The 21,939-nt window shown below is 36.3% G+C and overlaps 1 protein-coding gene across 1 annotated transcript in view; it reads right to left on the bottom strand.

Moving 5' to 3' along the window:
- The window catches only part of fras1 (Fraser extracellular matrix complex subunit 1), a 364,870-nt gene extending 343,204 nt beyond the window's left edge, over positions 1-21,666 (bottom strand). The window contains exons 1-2 of the mRNA XM_015364800.2: positions 20,773-21,666; positions 18,764-18,795 (exon numbers count right to left, since the gene is read on the bottom strand). Of these exons, the coding sequence (XP_015220286.2) occupies positions 18,764-18,795; positions 20,773-20,845 (105 nt within the window). The 5' untranslated portion in view covers positions 20,846-21,666. The remainder of the gene's footprint in view (positions 1-18,763; positions 18,796-20,772) is intronic.
- Between the last annotated feature and the right edge of the window lie 273 nt (positions 21,667-21,939).

Here is a 21,939-nt window from a genome sequence, read left to right as displayed (position 1 = left end):
TGGCTGAAGTTTTCTATATAAACTGGAAGTTTGTACCTATATTCCTAACAATACTTTTATCTTATTGTTCCTTGCATGCAATAAACTCAGTTGTTTGAACTTCATCTCGGGATCCAGAACTTATTTGTCTGTTACAACAATTTTGGCACTGTGAGGAGGGTCCTCCAGAAGACGGTCAGTGCGCACACTACACAGAGGTAAGGACTCCTCTTTTATTAAAAGTCCCAACTCTCTTGTCTGACCGATTGGGAAGTCTCTGCTCCCTGCAAGGATTGCCCGTGATGATGGAGTGAACATGAGTTTCTGGTTTTCCCCTGACCCAGGGCAGACACGGGTGTATGTATTAGGTGGCACATGGCGTTCTGAACGGGATTGTGCCTTAATTGTAGATGGAGCTCTGAAATGGATTGTGCCTTAATTGTGAAGTAGTTTTGTTTTAAAAGGGAACAGGTGCAAAGTAGATAATATATGTCCGCGTTTTTATGTTTTTTTTCCTTGTTCATGAACATATACAAAACACTCAATCATAAACATACCTCATAATAAAAGAGCAAATCACTCAGTAGCAGGATTTAAAGGACATTGGGAGCCGAGAATAGCTCTGACTGGAACTCAGTGTGTAAGTCGACCGCAGGGCGAAAGCAGCATTGCTGGCAGGCTGGGGATGGTGAATTAATGATCGAGGAGGAGGGTTAGTCGTGTTCTCATTCCTTACCTGTAAACAGTGCAGTGTAAGTCCTCTCTATGGACTCTGAGAGGCATTTAGATCTGGAAGACACCCCTAGTTGCATGAGTGCAGCAAATGCACAAGTTAAAGCACCTGCCTATGAGCTGTTACCTCATTCGACACAGTAGGCCTTCAGAAACTGAACATGTGTGGTAACTGGCTGTTTGAGAAAGTGGTAGAGAAAAAGGAGGATAAATACAAGAAGAAGCTGAGTTTATCAGAAGGAGTTTGGGGAAAAAATGCCTGTAAGAAAGCATACAAGTACTGGCAAAAGCACAAGGATGTAGCTGCAGCACTGGTGCTCGGTCAGCACCTGCGATGGCAGATAAACTCACCAGAAATATCAGAGTGTAAAAAAAAGAAAAGATCATTTACTCACTACAAAAGAGGTGTATGAACAAAAGCTAAAAGAGGCTGTGCAGGAGAATCAAACGCTGAAAAAATGTGTTGGGTCTGACCAGGACTGTTGGAAAGTGTCTGAGCAGTGGTGTAAGGATAAACAGACGGAGAGTGGGATAAGTGACGCTGTGTCTATGAGAAGTTACTCTGTTAAAAGAGATGCATGTAGAGGTGAAACAAAATACAGCACATTGTAGTACAGAAAAAAATATATTCTAGATGTGTGTGTGCGTTTTATAAATTTGTGTGCCCGCACAAGTGTAAATGACCGCAGTGCGTAACTGTGAAGTTTGGTATGGTAAATGACATTGCAAGTGTGTTTGGCCAGCCAGACTGGCTAGAGACTTAACTTAAGAGACTTGACTTAAGCAAATAATGAAAAAGCAGCTTAAGTGACTAGAAAATATAAGAGTGTCTGAAACGTATAAGTACAAACACCAATACAGTCCCGCAGTGGTAAGCATTTATGCTTTGTATTGCTTAGCCTTAGGTTCATGTACAGGGGTGATCCCTCAACGGCAATTAAGCAGATTTATTTGAGTGGCTTGAGACCAGATATCGCTAAAATGCTGTAGATTCACAATCATGACTGGTGGATAACACCACTGTGAAATTTGCAGAACTGTCTAATCTCTGCCGCCAGATTGAGAGAAATATGTACAGTAAAGTGTGAGCAGTTCACATCGGGTGTATTCCACAGAAATTGGATAAATCTCAGAAACTAAATAAACAGGCTGACTGGGGAAGAACTCCGGTTTACAATTATTGTAAACAAAAATATGCAATTCTTTATAAGAGAAACTGCAGAAAACACATGCAGGATGAAGGAAGCAGGGACCTGCCTTGTGGTTCAACTGGCAGGGAAGAACAGAGGAAAAATTTATCACCCAGCCAAGAGCTTTGTTTGAGGAGGACAAATTGTCTTTTGAGAAATCGGTTTACCTAGAGAGCTCCCTTGTAGCCTCCTTAAATCTGTCCCAGTCCATTGCGCAAAATGAGTTAATCCTAAAATGTACTATTAATTCAGGCGGGTAGCTGCGTCAGCATGCGTAGGCTGCAAAGGAACAAGTAATAGGTTTATTCCATGCTGAAAAAAAGAAGAAAGAAAACACAATGTTTTGGCCGTGGAGCCTTCTTCAGGTGTCACTTCTTCTTCACACCTGAAGAAGGCTCCACGGCCGAAATGTTTTGTTTTCTTTCTTCTTTTTTTCAGCATGGAATAAACCTATTAAATGTACTATTAATGGTGTGTCTGTTTCTCTGTTATGGGATACTGGAGGACAACTGTCATGCTTGTCTCATTTCACTGTTCAACAGTGTGGTATAAAGTATATGGGGAGATAGCAGGAGGCCACAGGAGTGGGGGGCAGAGTACAAGACTGTAACATTGATTTAGACATGCCCTTTATCACCTGAATGTGGGTTGGTTCCATCCCAGATTTATTGGGCTGGGATGTCATGCAGCATTTACAAGGAATTACTTTATACAGAAAAAGTATATCATATGGCTCTGAGACAGCACTTGTGTGAACTACCTCAAGTGACTTCTGTGATCATTCAGTATGTCAATGATATTCTGATTGCTTCCCCTAGCGAGGAAACCCACAAGTCTGACTTGCTTCAGGTTTTAGAGTTTTTAGCTAAAAAGGGACATAAAGGTAGCTATGATAAGGCCCGATTGTGTCTAGGACTCTTTTTCAGAGTGAGGGATCTAGAACTTATTTGTCTGTTACAACAGTCTGCTTCACAGGAATCTCTAGTAAGGTTAGTACATGCATTACTGATAGCAAAGACATCTACCACATCAAACACCCACATGCTAGGGCTTTCCATACAATTACAAAATTAAAAATAATAAAAATGTTCATCCATTGAATAAGCATTTGTTTTCTTTGAAGTACTCAACAGGAAAAACAGCTATACATTATTTTTTTAATCTCTCTTCCTGTCAGTTCTGCAGTTGAAATCCCAAGGTGACTTTTTCTTATTGTTTGACTAAGGAGGTATTTGACATTTTCATACATGCTCACATTTCCTTGCACTTTAACTTCAGTAAAAGCAAGTGCCTGGTGTGCTACATTTTGGTGTTAAATATAATCCTTAACAGGTGGTTTCTTCATTCTACATTCACAGGCTGATGTCTCCCTGTGGCACTGCCATTAAAATAAGACTTTTTTCATATTAGTAAAAAATGACAAAATTGATTTACCCTTGCATTATGTTGGGAAAGTAAAATCTGGAATAAAATCTAATGGGGAGGTATACACATTCAAACCATACACTTATTTTGGGTCAAATACACTTACTTTCTCTTACATGAAATGTTTCATCTTTCTACTTTTTAGTGTGGAATTAACCTATATTTTTTCCTTTGCAACCAACACATATGACTTACATGAAACAGCTAGCTATAATGAAATGGGTTTTCTTTAATCTTTATTTAATTAGAACTTAATTAATTCAAGCTCAAACACGTCCTGTCAATGAATGTTTAAAATGTACTGTACAATTCACTACACTAAACTGTAATGGTCAGTAATAAAAAAATAAAATACATAGATAATTGTAAGATAATTCAAGGTCAAGGTATATAAATGGTATATATCTTAAAAGCCCTAGATATACGTCTTGACCCGAGCAAAATGGCCGTCAGACTATATCAGGTGACCGATAAGAGGAAATGCGGTTAATTAACAAGGCCCAGGTGAGTGATGTCAACATCCAGATAAATCCACCTTGCAAGGAGTCATTGGGGAGAATACCAGTAAGGTGGAAGCAGAAGGCAAGTGAAAGCTGTGAGTTGAGCAGTTGAAGAGGAGCAAGCTTATCTTGTGAGTTTAAAATAGCGAATGGACTGAAATAGTATTGCGAAGAGACTTTGGATGACAGATTTTGGGCTTGAGCATGTGACAAGTAAAAGAGAGGAAATAGATGGCCAGTATCACTACATTTGGATACGGAAGTTGGACCACGTGGATTCCGTTAACTAATAAGACAAAAAGAGGATGTCTACAGGATCAGAAATCAGGAATTTAAATGTAACACGTAAAGCATTTATAATTCCTCTGTGTGGGAGAGGCACCATACTTTAAAGAGGTTTAGTTTCATAAAAATTAAGGAGTTTTATACATTACTATGTATCCCCCCGTAACACTACAATAGCAAATAATAAAAGCATGCAACTGTGGAAGACTGAGTGAGATGAACTCTTAGGAAAGGTCAGGACTGTGGCTATGCGTGGGAGGGGTTTTCTGTTTGCACCTAAGACAGCTGTCTTTCTGCAACTATTCTAAACTGTGATTTTTCACACCCATGTGTTTTATCAGACTGCAGAATGCCACATGGAATGTTCTTGTCCTGTTTGTGTTTGACAGACTAATTGTCTTGTGTTTCATGTGTTTCTTTGATATTAAAAGTAAAAGTAAACAGTTAAACAAGCATATTTACTGAGTTCTAGGGGAAACCTTGACTGTGCTATGCTCCCCTTCAACTGACTGAATAAAGATCTCTGTTTGACAATCTCCTAAACTGAGTGAAAACCAAGTTTTCTTTGACAATTCCATGGTGCTGTGACCCGGATAGCAACACTGAACCCAAAAGACTGAAAAGACTGGAAAATTACCTCCTTGTCACCAGACATGCCAACAAAAAAAAAAAAGGTAAGGGACCTTTTGAAATTCCTATGTGATGTCTGGAAGGATCTTTGCCAGGCTGATCATGTGTATTGGGCTCATGCCATTTGAACTTTGTGTGAGATTGTCTGCAGATTTCTCTGGTATTGTGTACACAGGTCTTGTTTGGTTATCCTTGTGAACTGCAGGTAAGTTCACCTGGTTGTGTGGAGGTCTAAATGGAGTCCTTCACCTGGTTATTTAGCACTTTGGTTTGTAAACTTGTTTAGGATTTACCTGGTTATAAAGGTATTGCCCATTGTTAAATTGGAAATTACTGCAATACAGGAAATTTAGAATATGTGATTCAAATTGTGCAGAAGGGAAAGGTTAAGTAGATAGAAGAAATGCAGAGTACTCTCAAAGGAGCACGAGGAAGGAATATTACAGAAAATAGGGAAAAGGACCGTTTGATGACTGAGTGAAATTGGGAAGTAGATTATACACATACGATGTTTGATATTTTCTTGTTTGTGAACCCATACACACAACACCCAAACATAAACAAGCCTTATAATAACAGTAAAGGGAATTAAAGGACCTTGGAGCCAAGATTAGCCCTTACTGGAGATCAGAATATCCCCAAAAATGCAGTAAGGCTGGCACTCTGGGGATGGTGAATTCCTGATCCAGGAGGAGGGTTGCTCGTGTTCTCACTCCCTGCCTGTGAACAGTGAAGTGTACATCCTCTCTAAAGACTGAGAGGTATTTAAATCTGATGGTAATGGACACCCCTATTTGCATGACTGCAGTAATGAACAGGATTTCCCAGTGAAAAACACTTCCCTATGAGCTGTTACTTTACATGACACTGTAAGATTATACTACAATGGGGGGGGGAGGGGGGGGGGTAAACAGTCTACTACAGGGACCACAGCTTACTTTTAAGAGTGAAGGACCATATACCTGCCCAATTTGAACAATAGTTTTGTTACAGTCTGTGGATGCCCAGTGAATTGAGAAATCTTGTTAAATTATTTCCTAATATTCAAGAAGAACCTGAAAAGTTTAAAGAGGAATTGCATACAGTCATTAAATGTTATAATCCAAACTGGTCTGATCTATATCAATTATTGCAATTATCCAATGTCTGCAAACTGCTGCCAACTGGCCGTGCAAAACCTCAATATGAATGTGGATCTGGAATCAGCTCCACACCAGGTTAATAAGAGGCTATAAATACAGTATGCCCCAAAAAGAAAGATTCAGGGGAAAGATTCAGAAATACAAACAAAATATGGAGAGAATGATCAAACTCTTTGGGATCCCAGTGGCTGCAAGTATTTTGTGTATGGTACTGGTGTCACTTTTAGAGGATTGTATAAATCTCCCTATAATGTCACACAAATAAAGATGTTCTGAGCTTCAAATTAGCTTACAAAACTCAAGGGCTTCTTTGTTATGCTAATAATGGCACTATCTATATGGGAAATAGTTCCTGCAATTATACACTTAGTTGTTATCAGAAGGTCACCAAGAAGATAGTCAACTGTACCAAACCCCCATTCGGTTTTTAATGCAACCCAGTATTTTAGTAGAGGCTATAGTTTCAAGCCCTCGGGATTGCGAATTTACAATGGGACTTTTTTCATTTGTGGGATCAGGCATACCCCAGGCTTCCACCTGAGTGGACACAGGATACATTAGCCCAGCCATGAGACATTCTACTGTTCTCCCTTTTGGTACGCTGGTCAAACATTCCGAGGTCAAATTCTTCCAGGACGAAAGGGGGGTACCTTTAAAGCGGAGACGACAGCACCAAACATTTTTGGCGTGTCCTCTCTTTAAAGCCCTGGCCAAATACGAAGACAGTACGTACAGTTATAATTTAAACTGAATTAAAAACTACACATCCCAGTTACCATGGTGGTGCTTGTGATCACTGCATTTAACCAATGAAACAGGGCGAAAAATCAGTCACATGACTTTTGGGCTGAGTTTTGAAAGCTTAACCTATCAGCAACAAAGTGAAATCTACACGATAGGCTACCTCAAACTGTCAGTTACATGACTGTATGTCGCTTAAGCCACTCCTATTTGGCATTTTAGTTATGGAGGTGGGAAGACACCCCCCCCTCCCTCTGAGTGCCTGACTTGTCACCATCTTAAACCGCTCTGGTGCTGAGCCGCAGCGAATGAGAGAGACCCTGAGAAAGAAAAAAAAATGAATCCAGAGAAAACGCTTGTGTGCCCTGGTGGTAAGGGGAAGCAATACATCAGTAGCTACTTCGAGGAATTAGGGATAGATGTAGATTCAAAATCTGAATACAACAACTAGATGTTAAAATCTTGACGAACAGAGCGATGATGGAGATCTACAAATTTTCCAGAGCGAGAAAATCAAATAGGAAACAGATGCTTTTGGATATCTTAAATCATAATTTCGACCTAGGTCTAAGAAATGAACAGGAAAAAGAATATTTTCAGTGAGTGATTAGTTTGTATGTGCAGAGGATCATTAATAAGAAATCCCACTTTAGAAAATGTGAAAGGGAAGATTTTGACCACCAGATCTTTGCTCTGCCCCTGCTCTGCAGTGAAATTTCAGCTGCAGAAGATGCACAGCAAACAGCTAGCACTAGCTCTGCTTGTGATGTAAGATCAGGAACAAGTGAAATAAGTGATGTAAAGTGCACTAATGAGGTAGTTAGTGAATTAGGAGCACAGTTTAAAAATGTGCAAAGATTAATGGAAGAATGCAGGAAACTAGATGATGAAAGAGCTAGGTTAGACAAGAAAAGAAAGAGAGGACTTATGCTTTATAAGGCTGAAACTGAAATTCAAGCTCCCTCAAATAAATTAAGCAAGGCAAATGAAAAGTTAGGACATGGAAGTGTTAGGAATGTGAATAAAAGGCTTAGACGCAGAGATAGTATAATTCGGACACTTAAGCAAAAAGTTGTGAAGTGTGAGCAGGCAGTCATTTTGAATGAACAGGAGAAAAGTGAGTCAGAGAAGAAAAAGGCACAGCTAGAGAAGAGTATTGATGAATTGCAAGAACCGTTGGAAAAGCTTAGATATACAAAAAAAAGGAATCGCAGAAGGTTGCGTATTATAAAAGGAAATGTGATTCAGAAGCAGATTTAGCACACAGGGTGAGGGACCTGAATGAGGAGGTACAGTTCTGACAGGGAGAATATGAAGGCTTGAAAACAGAGATAGACAGGATAGTGAGTCACAAAATTAGCATGTATGGAAAAGGCAAGTATAGTGATGCTGTAACTCCAATCTTACTGAACACATTCGTAAAGGAGTTTCCAAGCTACAAGAAACCCAAGGATGGACCCTATGGGGTTGGGTTAGTGGTGCATTAGGGAATGGGTGAGAAGAGGATAAGCTGAAAAAAGTGGAGTAGACCACATTTGTTTGGTCTTGGTACTTCTGGTTAAGCGCTCATTGGCTGTTGAGTGTCGCAGACACAAAAGCCCACCCCTACGGCTTGCGACTCGCTATGAGAAAATCAAACCAGTTTGATTTTGTCTTAGTAAGTCGTAGTGACTGTTTAAGAGCCTGTGACTTTCTTATGATTATGTAAATGAAGGCTAGGACTACAAATACTAGGAAATGTCATGTAATGCGACTCCGGGCACAAGACAGCTGTCTTTCTGCAACTAAAGCCTGTGATTTTTCACACCTGTCTGTTTTAACAAAAGAAAAAACAGATTGCAGGACACCAATTGGAATGTTCTTGTCTTGTTTCTTTGTACTTGACAGACTGTAATTGTCTTGTGGCTCATGTGTTTCTTTGATATGTTAAAGAATGAGCATTCTTACTGTGTGCTAGGGGAAACCCTGACTCTGTGCTATGCTCCCCTTCAGCTGATTGAATAAAAGATCTCTGTTTGACAATCTCCTAACATGAGTAAAGACCAAGTTTTCTTTGACACAACTTAAGTTCTCCTTTCTTAGAAAGTTTATTTTAGTACCCATTTGAGGTTTTATGTAAAGTTAAATTTTTGCATAACCAGGGGAGAGAGGGTATACACCGTTTCAGAACGCCTGTATTAAAGGCACACTGTGCCAAATAAAAATTATCATTGTAGCCTTTTCAACCTTCAAAACTGCCTTTTTGTGTACCTCAATCTAGCACTGATCATATACCCACTATAAATTTACTGTGTACACATTCAAAAACAAAAATGGAAATAAGTTTTAATTTCTGAAAACTGATTTAGTGCTTCAAATGGGAAAAGTTTGAGAGTTCAAAATCCAGGTTTTTGGACAAAAAAATGCAATAGTGATCTTTTTGAAAGTACTGAGTGGTGTAAATCTTCATGTATACATATAGTATACATACACATATGATATGCTATCCTAATACATGTTACAATACAAATAAAGGACACAAAATCATTATTAACCAGGGGTTTCAGGAATTTAATTTTAGGAAATCCCTAAATCCCAGGATACACACTATCAGTAAAACAAATTGACATGGAATCTTTTACTTATGTAATACTTGATTCAATTAATAGTTTTCTGATCTAAATAGGATAAAAGACTTTGATCCCATTGTCTGACTGCCTGTGCTTTCTTGTCCTTCAATAAAGAAAAATAAGATCTATGACAACTGCTTGCTTTTGGAACTTCAGTTGGACACACGCAACGTGAAACTCTGTATAATTAATAAGGAAATATTTAATCTTTTTTTCCTTTTTGAAACAATCATAGTTCAAGTAGTTCATACAATTTGAAACTATTTTTTTATTTTCCTGCACAAACCGTATTCGCTATAATACTATTAATGAGTCCCTGAGACATATCGTTCAAACAAGGAATTATAAAAAAAACTTTGTTGAGTTTGCACAAGAAGCAAAAGGTACCTTTTGAGAAGTCGTGTACTGGTTGCAAAGTAGCTGATTCTGACAAACAGCTAATTTTGCTTGAAGAATTTAAAATCTGTCTGTACTGTAGCTTTATTTATTTTAGCAGAAAGTCACCTTGCTCTTATAAGCGGCTCTGTTAAGCAGAGTTCGTTTTAACACACCACACCCTTTTGAATGAGTTTTAATCAACTTTGTCCAGGGGGGTTGGGCAGAGTGATGGAGAGTGAAATGAATGACCGCCGGCACTCCCCCCCCCCCCCCAGTGTGAGGTGATAATGTGGAAAATGTGTTTTTTTATTTTACTGGGAGTGTGAAAATTGAGTGAGCACTGGGGCGCACAGTGAGATTAACAAAGTGAGATTACTGAGATGGATAATTTTAGTAAATATGTTGAAAAATGTCTAAATGTTTGCTTTCACGAGGCAAGATAAAATTGTATCCAGCTGTGAATCAGCTACGTGACCTTGCCCCCATGAAATGTTTGGGAAAGAGGTTTAGTGAGCAGCGCTACTCACAGTGTAGTGTCCACAGAATGTTAATTTTAATGCACTGTACAGTATAACAGTATAAAGCAAGTACTTTTTTTAATGTTTGTAATCGCTATTCTTGCAAGTACATTTTGTATTCAGTTTGCTGGTGGGCAAACATTTGAGATGAAAATTCTTCCACAAGGAGTGTACCTTCAAAGCGGAGAAGACGGCACCAAACTTTTTGGGCTCTGTATGTCGCTTAAGCCATTCCTCTTTGGCACTTTAGTCATAGAGGTGGGAAGACGCCTCCTCCCTTCCCCTTTCCTCTGCCTGCCTGACCTGTCTGAATTTTTAACCATTCTGTGTCCGAATCGCAGTGGGTGAGAGAGAGTACAGAGAAAGAAAAAAAACCCTGGCTTAATTTTAAATTATATTTTATCTTAATTTCTTATTTTATAAATTTGTATTTTACTTTTTTTCTGTTAATCCGATTTAATGTATATTTGAACATAGTCTTGTAAATTAATGCTTTTACAAGATGTGGAAGAAGTGCAACAATTTATCGCGAATTTTTAATACTAATTATTGATTACTTATAGTTTATGCACCTGACACCTGACTTTATTTAGATGTATATAAAATATTGAACTAAGTATGGCATAACATTCAGAAATACAATCGAAAATAGTCTGTGATATTTGTGTAGATGAAACTTTTCTAATTTTTTTTTCATTAAAAACATTAAAATGTATAAATTAATCTTTCCATGTGTAATGTCATTAGAAAGTACAATAAGCCCCTGCTTTGTTTAACAATGGTTTCAAATTTAAAACTAACTGGTGAGAAAGCTATGTTTAATGATAATCAAAAGATTTCAAGTTAAAATAAATTTAAATTTTAAAGGCAGACACGCTGAGTGCCGTAAGCACTGCAAGCTTCAGAACGATCTAACGGCACCGCCTCTTCTCTGACTGAGCTCGGTGGGCAGTGTGCTATTTTCTCATTCACCTGCTAATTTGCTTCACACCACAGGAAGACAGGAAAATGTTATTTAAATGTATCTGTACAAAATTCGTGTTGCATGTACAAAATTAAAGTGTTCAAAATGTTTAATTAAAAAGAAAAAAAAACTTACAGCTTACACAAAGATACTAAGCTGATCACAAGGAAAAAACTCACCTGTTTAAAGTGGATTTTGTGTTTTTAACTAAACCTGTTTTTTATGGGTTTTAAAATCATGCAATGTCTACTTTAGACAGACACATTACTGTTTATTATTTTTTATTTTCTTAAAATGAAAAGAATCAGTTGCCCATTGTGCAAAGACAGTTTTATGTCTTTGAGAGACTTCAGAAGTCTTCAAATGATGCATAAATAATATAGCATAATGCCTTATCACGTTATGAAGTTGCTTACACCTGGGATCCGCTTTATTCAAACTAAGGTTTCTAAAAATGCAACCAGGTACTAGATATTGTTTAAATAAAAAGACAAATCGTGATCTTTAAAATGCCTGTGGTTTGAAGGCTCTCTGTCATTTGTTCACAAAGTTATTGACATCTAAAACATCGTGTTTCATAAATAGGTGTCTTAATAACCAAAGGTTATGAAAACTGAAGAAAAAAATGACTCTGAAAAAGATACAAAAAGCTTGAAATTACCATTATTAAATTAATACTGTTAATAATTACCAGACATTATATTTTCAGTGGTATTTTTAATACTGCTTTGTTATTCTCAATTCTAATTACAATATATACGATTCATTTTAAGGCTTGTTGTAAAGGTGTCTGTTAAATTGCCCCACTGAATAAAGTGTTTTGAACTGAATTGAGTTAAACTGGTTGAACTGGTTTTTACTCCAACTGTTGACAATATTCACATGTGCTAATTCATGTTTTTATTTCATTATTAATATCACTTAACATTGAATATGTTATAATATATAAAAAACAAAAAATGTTAATATAGTGTACATAATATTTACTATTTTATTTTTAAGTCTTTGTTAGAAGAAAAACATGTGCCCTAAGTGGGTATTGAACTTGGATCACCTACACAGAACCCCTATTGACAAACATTCAACTATTCAACTATTAAGGAACTAAAAGAAGAACATTGAATAGGTCAACTCAAGCTAATTAGTTCAATAAAGGACTCAAAAATAGTTGAGAAACTGGTCAAAACAAAATGTAGCAAGCACAGTATTACACCAGGAACATAAGAGAACAGCTCTAAATAGAAACAATGAACCTGGTAGATAGTATCACATCACAACAGTTATTCAAGTAATAAAATATTAACTTCACCTGACTTTATGGTTCAATAACAAACAACTGAGGGCAGTGTACACTCCACCAATACTTCAAATTAGCCTTAATTCTCTTGGAGATTGTGAGCTTTTGAAATACAAGCATGAAAATGTTTTTATTTACTTGTATCAGGAACTAACTTTTTAAATAATCTTCCTGGCCTTGAAATTATATTTATTATTTTGTTTGACATATATTTTATGTATAAACAAACAAAACAATAATAAGTGATTAATTTAGCCCCACTTTCATAATTCATGAGAAGATATGATCATTGTTACATTTTTACATAATTCTGTTGATACGCAAAATCCTTTTATGTTCCTAATGAATTAGTTTAATTTATTATAATTAAAATACTCCAAGTAGTTCTTAATATTAAAATTACATACAGATATAATTGGAAATGCACGACATAAGGTTCTTACATTTTTGAAGAATCAAAGTTCAATGCACACTGTAAATTAATAATATAATGAACTGACTTTTCAAGGACTAACTGCTTTAGGCCATTGCATAACACTACAGAACATTTGTTCCATTTTGCACTTGGTGTTGTGACCGTGTAAAGGCAGCCAGTTTCAGTGTGGCAGGGCTCTGTATTTAGAATTCTGGTGCTATAATTTCTACAACTTAAGCCACACACCACCAGTTGACACAAGCAATGTTAAAAGGTCTTATCTGATGTCAGATTGTGCTCATTTTACAGGACACAAGTTGTGCAGGTATCTGGAATATTATTTCTAAGGATTTTGAAGCCTTTGTATTTGATACTCAAGAGTTAATTGTTTAGACCCAGATGAAAGTAAGGCACTTTAAGGCTACTGGCTGAAACTAGTTCAGTTAAACTAAAAATGTCTAAAAACTAAGGTTGCTGCTGGAAGAGGTGTTAGTGGGGCCAGCAGGGGGGGCTCACCCTGTGGTCCACGTGGGTCCTAATGCCCCAGTATAGTGATGGGGACACTATACTGTAAACAGGTGCCGTCCTTCGGATGAGACATAAAACTGAGGTCCTGACTCTCTGTGGTCATTAAAAATCCCAGGGTGTTTCTCGAAAAGAGTAGGGGTGTAACCCCGGCTTCCTGGCCAAATTTCCCATTGGCCCTTACAAATCATGGCCTCCTAATAATCCCCCTCTATGAATTGGCTTCATAACTCTCTGCTCTCCTCCCCACTAATAGCTGATGTGTGGTGAGCATTCTGGCGCACTATGGCTGCCGTCGCATCATCCAGGTGGATGGTGCACATTGGTGGTGGTGGAGGGGAGACCCCATTACCTTTAAAGCGCTTTGAGTGGAGTGGAGTGTCCAGAAAAGCGCTATATAAGTGTAAGCAATTATTGTTATTATTATTATTATTATTATTATTATTATTATTATTATCTCATTATTATCCTATAACAGAAGAAATGTGCTCATTATAGCAGAGATGTCCTGCGTTTCCCTCCAAAATTACTGGGACCATAAAACTACTTTCATTGTACTTCAGTATTTGCTCTGATAAAGATAAGCCAGGATAGTTTTAGACAAAGGTTTAATGGACAGATTAGACAAGTTATTGATCCAAAGTCCACCTTCTCTTCTGTGAAACATGACCTAGCCTGGGCAAGCACTGCCACCTCTCGAACAGTCCCACTCATCTATACTGATAATGTAACTACTGACGGTAGCAGCAGAATGATTTACAGAAACAGAAGGATTATAAGAACATTTTTGCTGCTTATGGAAACAAAAATGTTTCTTTGTTATTGGTTTGGTGCTTCACAATGTAACATGACTGTGACCAAAAACATACAGTCAATGCAACCAAGGAGTACATCAGGAGAAAGAATGGGAAAATCTTACAATGGCCAAGGCAGTTGACTGGACAGCTCAATTGGACTTTATGCAGTTATCATCTCAAAGGGATAGGCATTCATATACTGACTTCTACAGGATAAAATTTACTTAAAGTGAATATTTCCCATATTTTTCACTGGTTTAATAAAAAATAACAAAAGTTATCCCACACACTAATAACTTGCAATGGTAATGAGATACTTTTTAAAAGTAACTTTCCAAATACTAATAACATTCAGTGAGTTAAACACTTAATATGAGGACTATATTACAAAAGCACATACAATATATGAACCTTTAATGCTGTACTACACAGACCTCTTGAACTTCAAGCAGTGCTAAAGGACTTATGTTATGGGGTTTTACACTATAAAAACTTTTTTTTGCTTGTAGGATTCAAGGTGATGAGATAAGAAAAAGATCATTTTGTTTGATGTTCACTTGATTGAGAGGCAGAGACAAAAGACCTGTGTTTTGTTTCCCTGATACAGTCTCCAAAGCAATGTATAATCCTCCCCTAAGACTCTGAATGGTCAAACTTCAGTGAATGACAGCTTGTTTTTGCTATCAGGGCAGCAAAACAAAAATTCACAGCAAGCTAGTCTGACTTTTTGTCTAGTCTTCCCACTTGTGCACATCAACTATCATTCTGAACTTTCTAGCTTTCATTTGTTGAATCACTCAATGCAATAAAGTAAGGCACTGGGTTTTATATATTTTGACAAGGTTTTGCTTGGGTGATATTTTTACTGACAACTATTTTCACATCATTAAAATGTGCAGTGCAGCATGTATAATCTTACTTGGGAGAAAAACATATCTGCCGTTTCATTCTATAGGGCTTCTGTAATAGTTTTCACTGTAAAAACTGTGAATTTTTTTTCCCACTTTACCATGTTCACCTACTGGTGCAGTACTACAAAGTTAGACATTGCCAGTCTAGGAACTATAGCTATTATTACTACATATCATAAAAACAAGCAGTAACTAATCAAATGTGTGAATTCATGTCAAAACAAAACCATGTTTCATTTGCAGTATTTCTGTTAAAAAATATCAATCTTAGCATACAATTTTTAACTGTAGCTTATACTTTAAACCCTGGAGATAAAAATGCTTGCAAAGAAATATTAGGAATCTGTGTCTAATTTATAAGGAATCCATCATCTGAATGCAAAGTTGCAAGTTGTGCATGACAAGCTACAGAATGGAACATAAGCATAACCAATTAGAAATAATGAACAGACAAATTATGCTAAATTTCTCACCTTACTGCAGCTTAGTCCATTAATAATTACAAGTTACAGGTCTAAATTCATAACCTCCATTTTCTTTTTTATAATAGTTATTGAGGCTCAATTGTTTGACTTGACTTTTTTCTACTTTAATAAATAACAACATCTGTGCTAATTCCACAGGTTATGTAAGCCTAGCATGTAAGAGGTATTTTTATTAAGAGAGACCAAGTATGCCTTGGTTATTTTTTAAATTATTCTAAAGATTCTAAGTGCACTTTGAACGCAAGTTATCAGCTATCCCTTCTACAGTTGTGGTAGAAAGTTTGTGAACCCTTAGAATTTTCGGAATTTATGCATACATTTAACCTAAAATGTGACCAGATCTTCGTCTAACTCATAAAAATAGATAAAGAGAACCCAATAAAACAAATAACACACAAAAGGATATACTCTTTCATTCATTTGCTGATCAAAATGATCCAACATTAAATGTCTTTGTCGGAAAAAGTATGTGAACCTATGCTTTCAGTAACTAATGTGACCTCCTTGAACAGCAATGACTTCAAGCAAATGTTTACGGTAACTGTTGATCAGTCCCGCATATTGGTAGTGGCTTCCTCCTTGCTGTCCTCCCATGCACACTATTCTTTGGGGGTTCTTTGTGATCTCCCGGAATATTATACGCCTTGCTCTTGGAGTGAATTTTGTTAGATGACCACTCCTGAGGAGAGTAACAATGGTGTTGAATTTTCTCCATTTGAACACTATCTGCCAAAGTCTTTAGAAATCATTTTGTAACCTTTTCTGGCCTGATGACCATCGACAACTCTTTTTCTGAGCTCCTCAGAAATCTCCTTTGCTCGAGGCATGGCATGCATTCACAAACCTGTGAGGTGAAGACCAGACTTTGGTAGTGAAGACTCAAGTTTTTGTTTTTTTAAATAGGGCAGGGCCACCCAAACTCATTGGTTGACACTCCTGACTGATTATCCCCTTAAAGTTTAATGTTGGATCATTTTGATCAATAAATGAATAAAAAATGATATAATTGTGTGTGTTATCTGTTTTATTGGGTTCTCTTTCTATTTTTATGACTTATATAAAGATCTGACCACATTTTAGGTCAATTTTATGCAGAAAGTCAGAAAATTCTGAAATTCACAAACTTTCTAGCACCACTGTATATACGTCTTTCTCTATTAAATACAGTAGCCTTTCATAATATCATTCTGAGCACACAAAACCTAGAGATTCCTTACTTAATAAGATAAGATTTTTATTGTCCCCTGAGGGACATTTTTTATGGACACCCAACACTCCTGTACATTTAAATAGAATGCAAAAACAAAGAAGAGAAGAAAAGAAAAACATTGCACGTTATACTATTCCAAAAAATAAGAAAAACATTGCACACGTACAGTATAACACATACCAACATTTATAAAATCACAAAACATTGCACTCAAGTGGGTTGTAAGAGTCAAAATTGTGTTTATCCTTGACATTTGCGTTAACAGCTTTAATGGATAGTGGAACACAGGAATGTTTGTATCTGTTTGACTTACATTTGGGAACCCTAAAATTTTTGCCAGAAGGAAGTTGATATTCAGAGTTGAGGATGTGGGAAGGATCTAATATAATTTTTCCTGCCTGTTTGATTATGGATTTTTCAAAGATTGTCTGCAGGGAGGGGTGCTGTTTCACTCCCATGACCTTCAAAGTTTTCTGGATGAGGCGGGTAATTTGTGATTTAAAATGAACTGATAAGATTACCAAACCACACTGAAATACCATATCTGATAATGCTTCTGATTACAGAATGGTACAACAGTAGCTTTACTTCATATCAAACCCCAAACACTCTTAGTCTTCGCAGGAAATATAAGCGCTGCTGAACTTTGGAGCAAACACTTTGAGTAGACCAGCACAGGTTACAGTCTATGTGCACACCTAGGTACTTATACGAATCAACGAATTCATTCTGGAATACTACCTGTGAGTAATCACCAACTGCTCTGAGATAGAAAACTATTTATTTTGTTTTTTTAGCATTCAAAATTAGGCTATTGTTGTCACACCATTGCACAAACCTTTGGATTTCTGACATGTATACAGATGAGCTGCTACCTCTATGCATTAAGCCAAGAACAGCTGCATATATATATATTGATTCTCACTGTAGTAACAAGACAATTAGACCTAACTCATTACCATGAAAACAGGACTGAATTAAACATTTCAAGAACCTATTGTAACCATTAGTATTCTGTGATTGGCTGGTTTCTTCACTGGGTGAAGAAGAAAACCCACTCTTCCTGATTATGGTAAAGCATGCTAAGGTTTCCACCTGCCTGCCTACCTACCCCTTCATCATCACCACAATTGAAGCCAAATGAGCCACTACAATGAGGGCACTACTTCACTTATTTCAGGTGGGAAATCTACTTCAAATGTATAGTGAAAGGATATTAAAGATTTCCCTGGCTACTCTTACTTAAGAAATTAAAATTTTGTTCCACAGCCTATTTCAATATTCAGTATTTCAATACCTTTTCTCTGCATAATTGTATTTCTGGTGAAGTGTTTCCCATTAAATATTACAATCTGCTAAATGTCTGTTTCACACATTAAGTATTGTTTATACTAAAACTCAAAGTGTTCAAATAATTTTTCAAATATTTTTGAAGATTTCATGCTGAGTATTTCATGAAACATGATTTTCACAATGGATTTTGACTACTTCCAATAAAATATGAGTATTTACATTTAATGTCTAGAAAAGAGACATTTCTTTTTCATTCAATTGTTTTACTGGTATACAAGTACACCATTTCATTTAACAATTTAAAAATGTTTCTACGGCAGCAAATATGATACAATGGCTTAAACAAATTAAAAATACTTCAGTGCTGTCTTTCCCTAACATTATATGCTGTCATTTTGACAGGAGTATTAAATTTCGTTAACTTTTCAGTGTATAGCTACTGAAAACAACTGCATCCGAAAATTCCAGATATGAAACAAAATGATCTTGATCTTTTTATCATATTAAAAATCACAGTCAGTAGGTACGCAATATTTATAAAGCATATCCACACTTGTATGTTTAATAATCCTGATAGTACAAGATGGTTTCTGAGATGGTGCACTGATAACTTATTTTTTACATTAAGACTACAAGCTTTAAAAATAACCTAAAACCATCATTACCTGCCAATCATATAACAGTAAAAAGAAACATGGAAAAATAAGGCACATGCAATAAGAAAGAAAACTACCTACCGCAAACAAAGAACCATGATACTGACATTCACCTGTTGGGAAAAAGACAAAACAATTTGAAATTCTGAAAAAGGAGAAAGCTTCAAGTACCCCCAAAAATGGTTTTAAGTTAATATAGAAATAACTAGACCCTGCAGATATGCAACACATTTAAAATTACCTAGAAAGGTACCTCCAAACTGGATGAAGTAGTAAGAAAATGGGTGGATGAATAGTGAACATTGAATAAATATTCTTTAAGTACTGTGATTGCCATTCATTTCAGTTGTTTCTGTATTGTAGATAAGTATTAAGTGTTTCTGTAACTCTATGGTAAATTGGAGGCTCCATGGCCGAAACGTTGTGTTTTCTTTCTTCTCTTTTCAGCATGGAATAAACCTATTACATATTAATGACATGTTAAGTTTATTTTAAAATGAGTGGTAGTGGGGGTTACTATTATCAGCAACGGCACTAGACTTCAGTTAGACACCCATTAGAGGTGTACAGCTTGTATTGCATCAACAGTGGCCACACATGCTACTAGCCTGTACCTTTCAGTGATCACCTCATTGATCAGTCCTGTTGATGACAAATGTTATTCAGCATAATGGATTAACCTATCATGTCTAATGAATACAAATCCAATACATTTTCTACAAAAAAATAGATTTTCAGATAATGACTTTGTGAATTTATTTTAATAGTAAGTGATTTATTTATTTTGAGGTACCATATACAAGTATAAGCTCTTTGAGAAGACAGTGAAGTAATGATTGATGAGGATCTATAAAGCATTTATCAAAACTTATTTTACACAATGTTTAAACTACAGTAATAATGCCTTACTTTCGCTCCAAGTCACTTCAAAGTGAACTTCGAATTGAATGTAGAGTGCTCTACGTAAATAAGGCTTGAATTACAAACGCTAACCTACATTAGCGTCGAAAATGTTGTCCTACAAGCAATTAATATTAAGCTCATACGTTATAAGTGGTCAACTGTTCGATCGCTCTGCAAATTCCATGAATGTCACTGATCAGTATTTCTTCTAATTCTCTGTATTTTAGAACAAAATTCCAGGGGAAACCAAGAATAGAGCAATGAAGGAAACGGAAAACAAACACTGATGAAAGGTTGTCTTCAAACAATTAACAAATCAATTAAATGACTTGTCAACACGCCTTTTCGTTCTAAGGAATTTTAACACTGTGATATTTAAATTAGCACAGGCTTATACTCGCAGAAATTTTATACTAACAACTCATTCATAACATACTCATATCATTACAACTTCGCTGAGTGAGGGTTGTATATAGAGGGGGATAAAACATTTCTCGCAGCATAACTTTTCATTGAACAAGAAACCGTAATGAAAATTCGTGGCATTCTTCTGTGAAGAGTTTATCGCCTAAAGATCCTTAAAGTTTAATAAAACTTTACCTGCACCGCTGCGCCCCTCAACTCTAAGAAAGTTATTATTCTGCATTTAATGTAACAAAATTGGCATGCAGCATAAACAGCACAAACATAAAGCCACGTTTTCTGTATACTATATAAAAGTAAGGATTCGAAAAATAATTTGCAATTAGAATTTAATGGTTGAAATCAGGAAATTTCGGAAAATCTAAAAAGATAAAGCTACAATAATAAAAATTAAGATCAAATGGATCTCCCGAATATGTTTGATTAATGTCTTAAATCCATTCAAGAAAAATACACCTAAATAAACTGAGGTTAATCTAAGATTCAACTGTCTAATGCGTTCTCTCTGCTTATTTCAAAATCACAGTAATTAAAAAAGGAACATTGTAAGCAAAACTAAAGGCAGCTATTAAATGACTGAAATGAGTGCTTAATCCTAAAAGCAGCCTGAACATTGAGGGTTCGGTCTGCGAAACCAATACAAATATATGACACAGTATCGCAACGAAACATATATTTATATATAACAGTATGCACAAAATATATTTCAATATTTGATTTGTACAATAACAAATTATCTTATCAAAAAATAAATATATACTAACCATCTATTCCTCGAGGTATAGTGACAAATCCAGTTAGAACCGCAACGCAAACCCATAATTTCCGGCAAACCATGGTTAGTGGTCGAAAAATAAAAACATCCACGAGATGGAAAAGTAAAAAAGCGTTCTACTTAGAAGATAAAATACACTTTGCAAAAATCACTGTTAGATCTTATCGTGATAAAATGGTGGATTCAGAATGAAAATGCTTCGAATCGTAAACAGATTGCGGAATTCCACGTTTGAGCTCCTGACTCAGCCTTTACATATAGAAGTTAAAACAAGATCGAAAATGTGTTTCTTGCGAAACGAGGCAGATACTAGCAAAAATATTTAAATAATACACTTCAGGATGGGGTATAGATTATCAGTCGACACCGAAACCGCATAATTAGACATACATCCAAATTAAATACTTTTCCGCTAAAAACTCAGACGAAGAAAAGATCGTCGACAAAGTTTTACGTTTACACCGCACTAAACACATTTAGATTGATATAAAATCTATTCGCGGTAACCCCACATCCACGACTAAATACAAACTAACCCAGAGCTCAAGCGATTACTGTTTAAACTTCTGATGCAGCTGTTTACTAGAAATAACGAAAATCCACCACTTGTTATGGCTTCTTTTTTAGTAACTTGCACCTCACTCTTAGAGCAGGTCGTGTCTGGACTGATCCGAATGCAGGGTAACACAGTTTTAATGCATTTGTGTCCCTTAGCTATGCGGCTTTTAAAAGAAAATTAGATTAATTCTACAGAAGCAAACGAAAATTCGTTTACTTCAAATTACAAAAATTCGACGTCATTGCAAAATGTAGAAAAGAGACCAAAGTCTTGAACAAAAAAATACCAGCGCACTTTGCATGAAAGACTGTAGCCCGCAGCATGTGAAAATTGATACATTGAGCCAGAACCGAAATTCCATTGAGTCACGTGGGAGCAACCTGATTCCGTAGTCAAAGCTAAAAACGGCCTTTTTGTCTTTCCAAACCCCAGATGAAAAAGACAGCCTTCCTATCACAGCTTAGTTGCCTATGCATCAATACTTAGCACATTGGTTCGCGCGTAGTAAAACTTTAAAAATATATTCAATATATTGAAATTAATGTAATATCCTGTCAGATTTACTGTAGTAAGCTCGTCCTTTATTGAATGCATTGT

Source organism: Lepisosteus oculatus, chromosome 3 (assembly GCF_040954835.1).
Source record: "Lepisosteus oculatus isolate fLepOcu1 chromosome 3, fLepOcu1.hap2, whole genome shotgun sequence".
Taxonomy (NCBI): Eukaryota; Metazoa; Chordata; class Actinopteri; order Semionotiformes; family Lepisosteidae; genus Lepisosteus; species Lepisosteus oculatus.
This window is presented reverse-complemented; position numbering and strand designations above follow the sequence as displayed.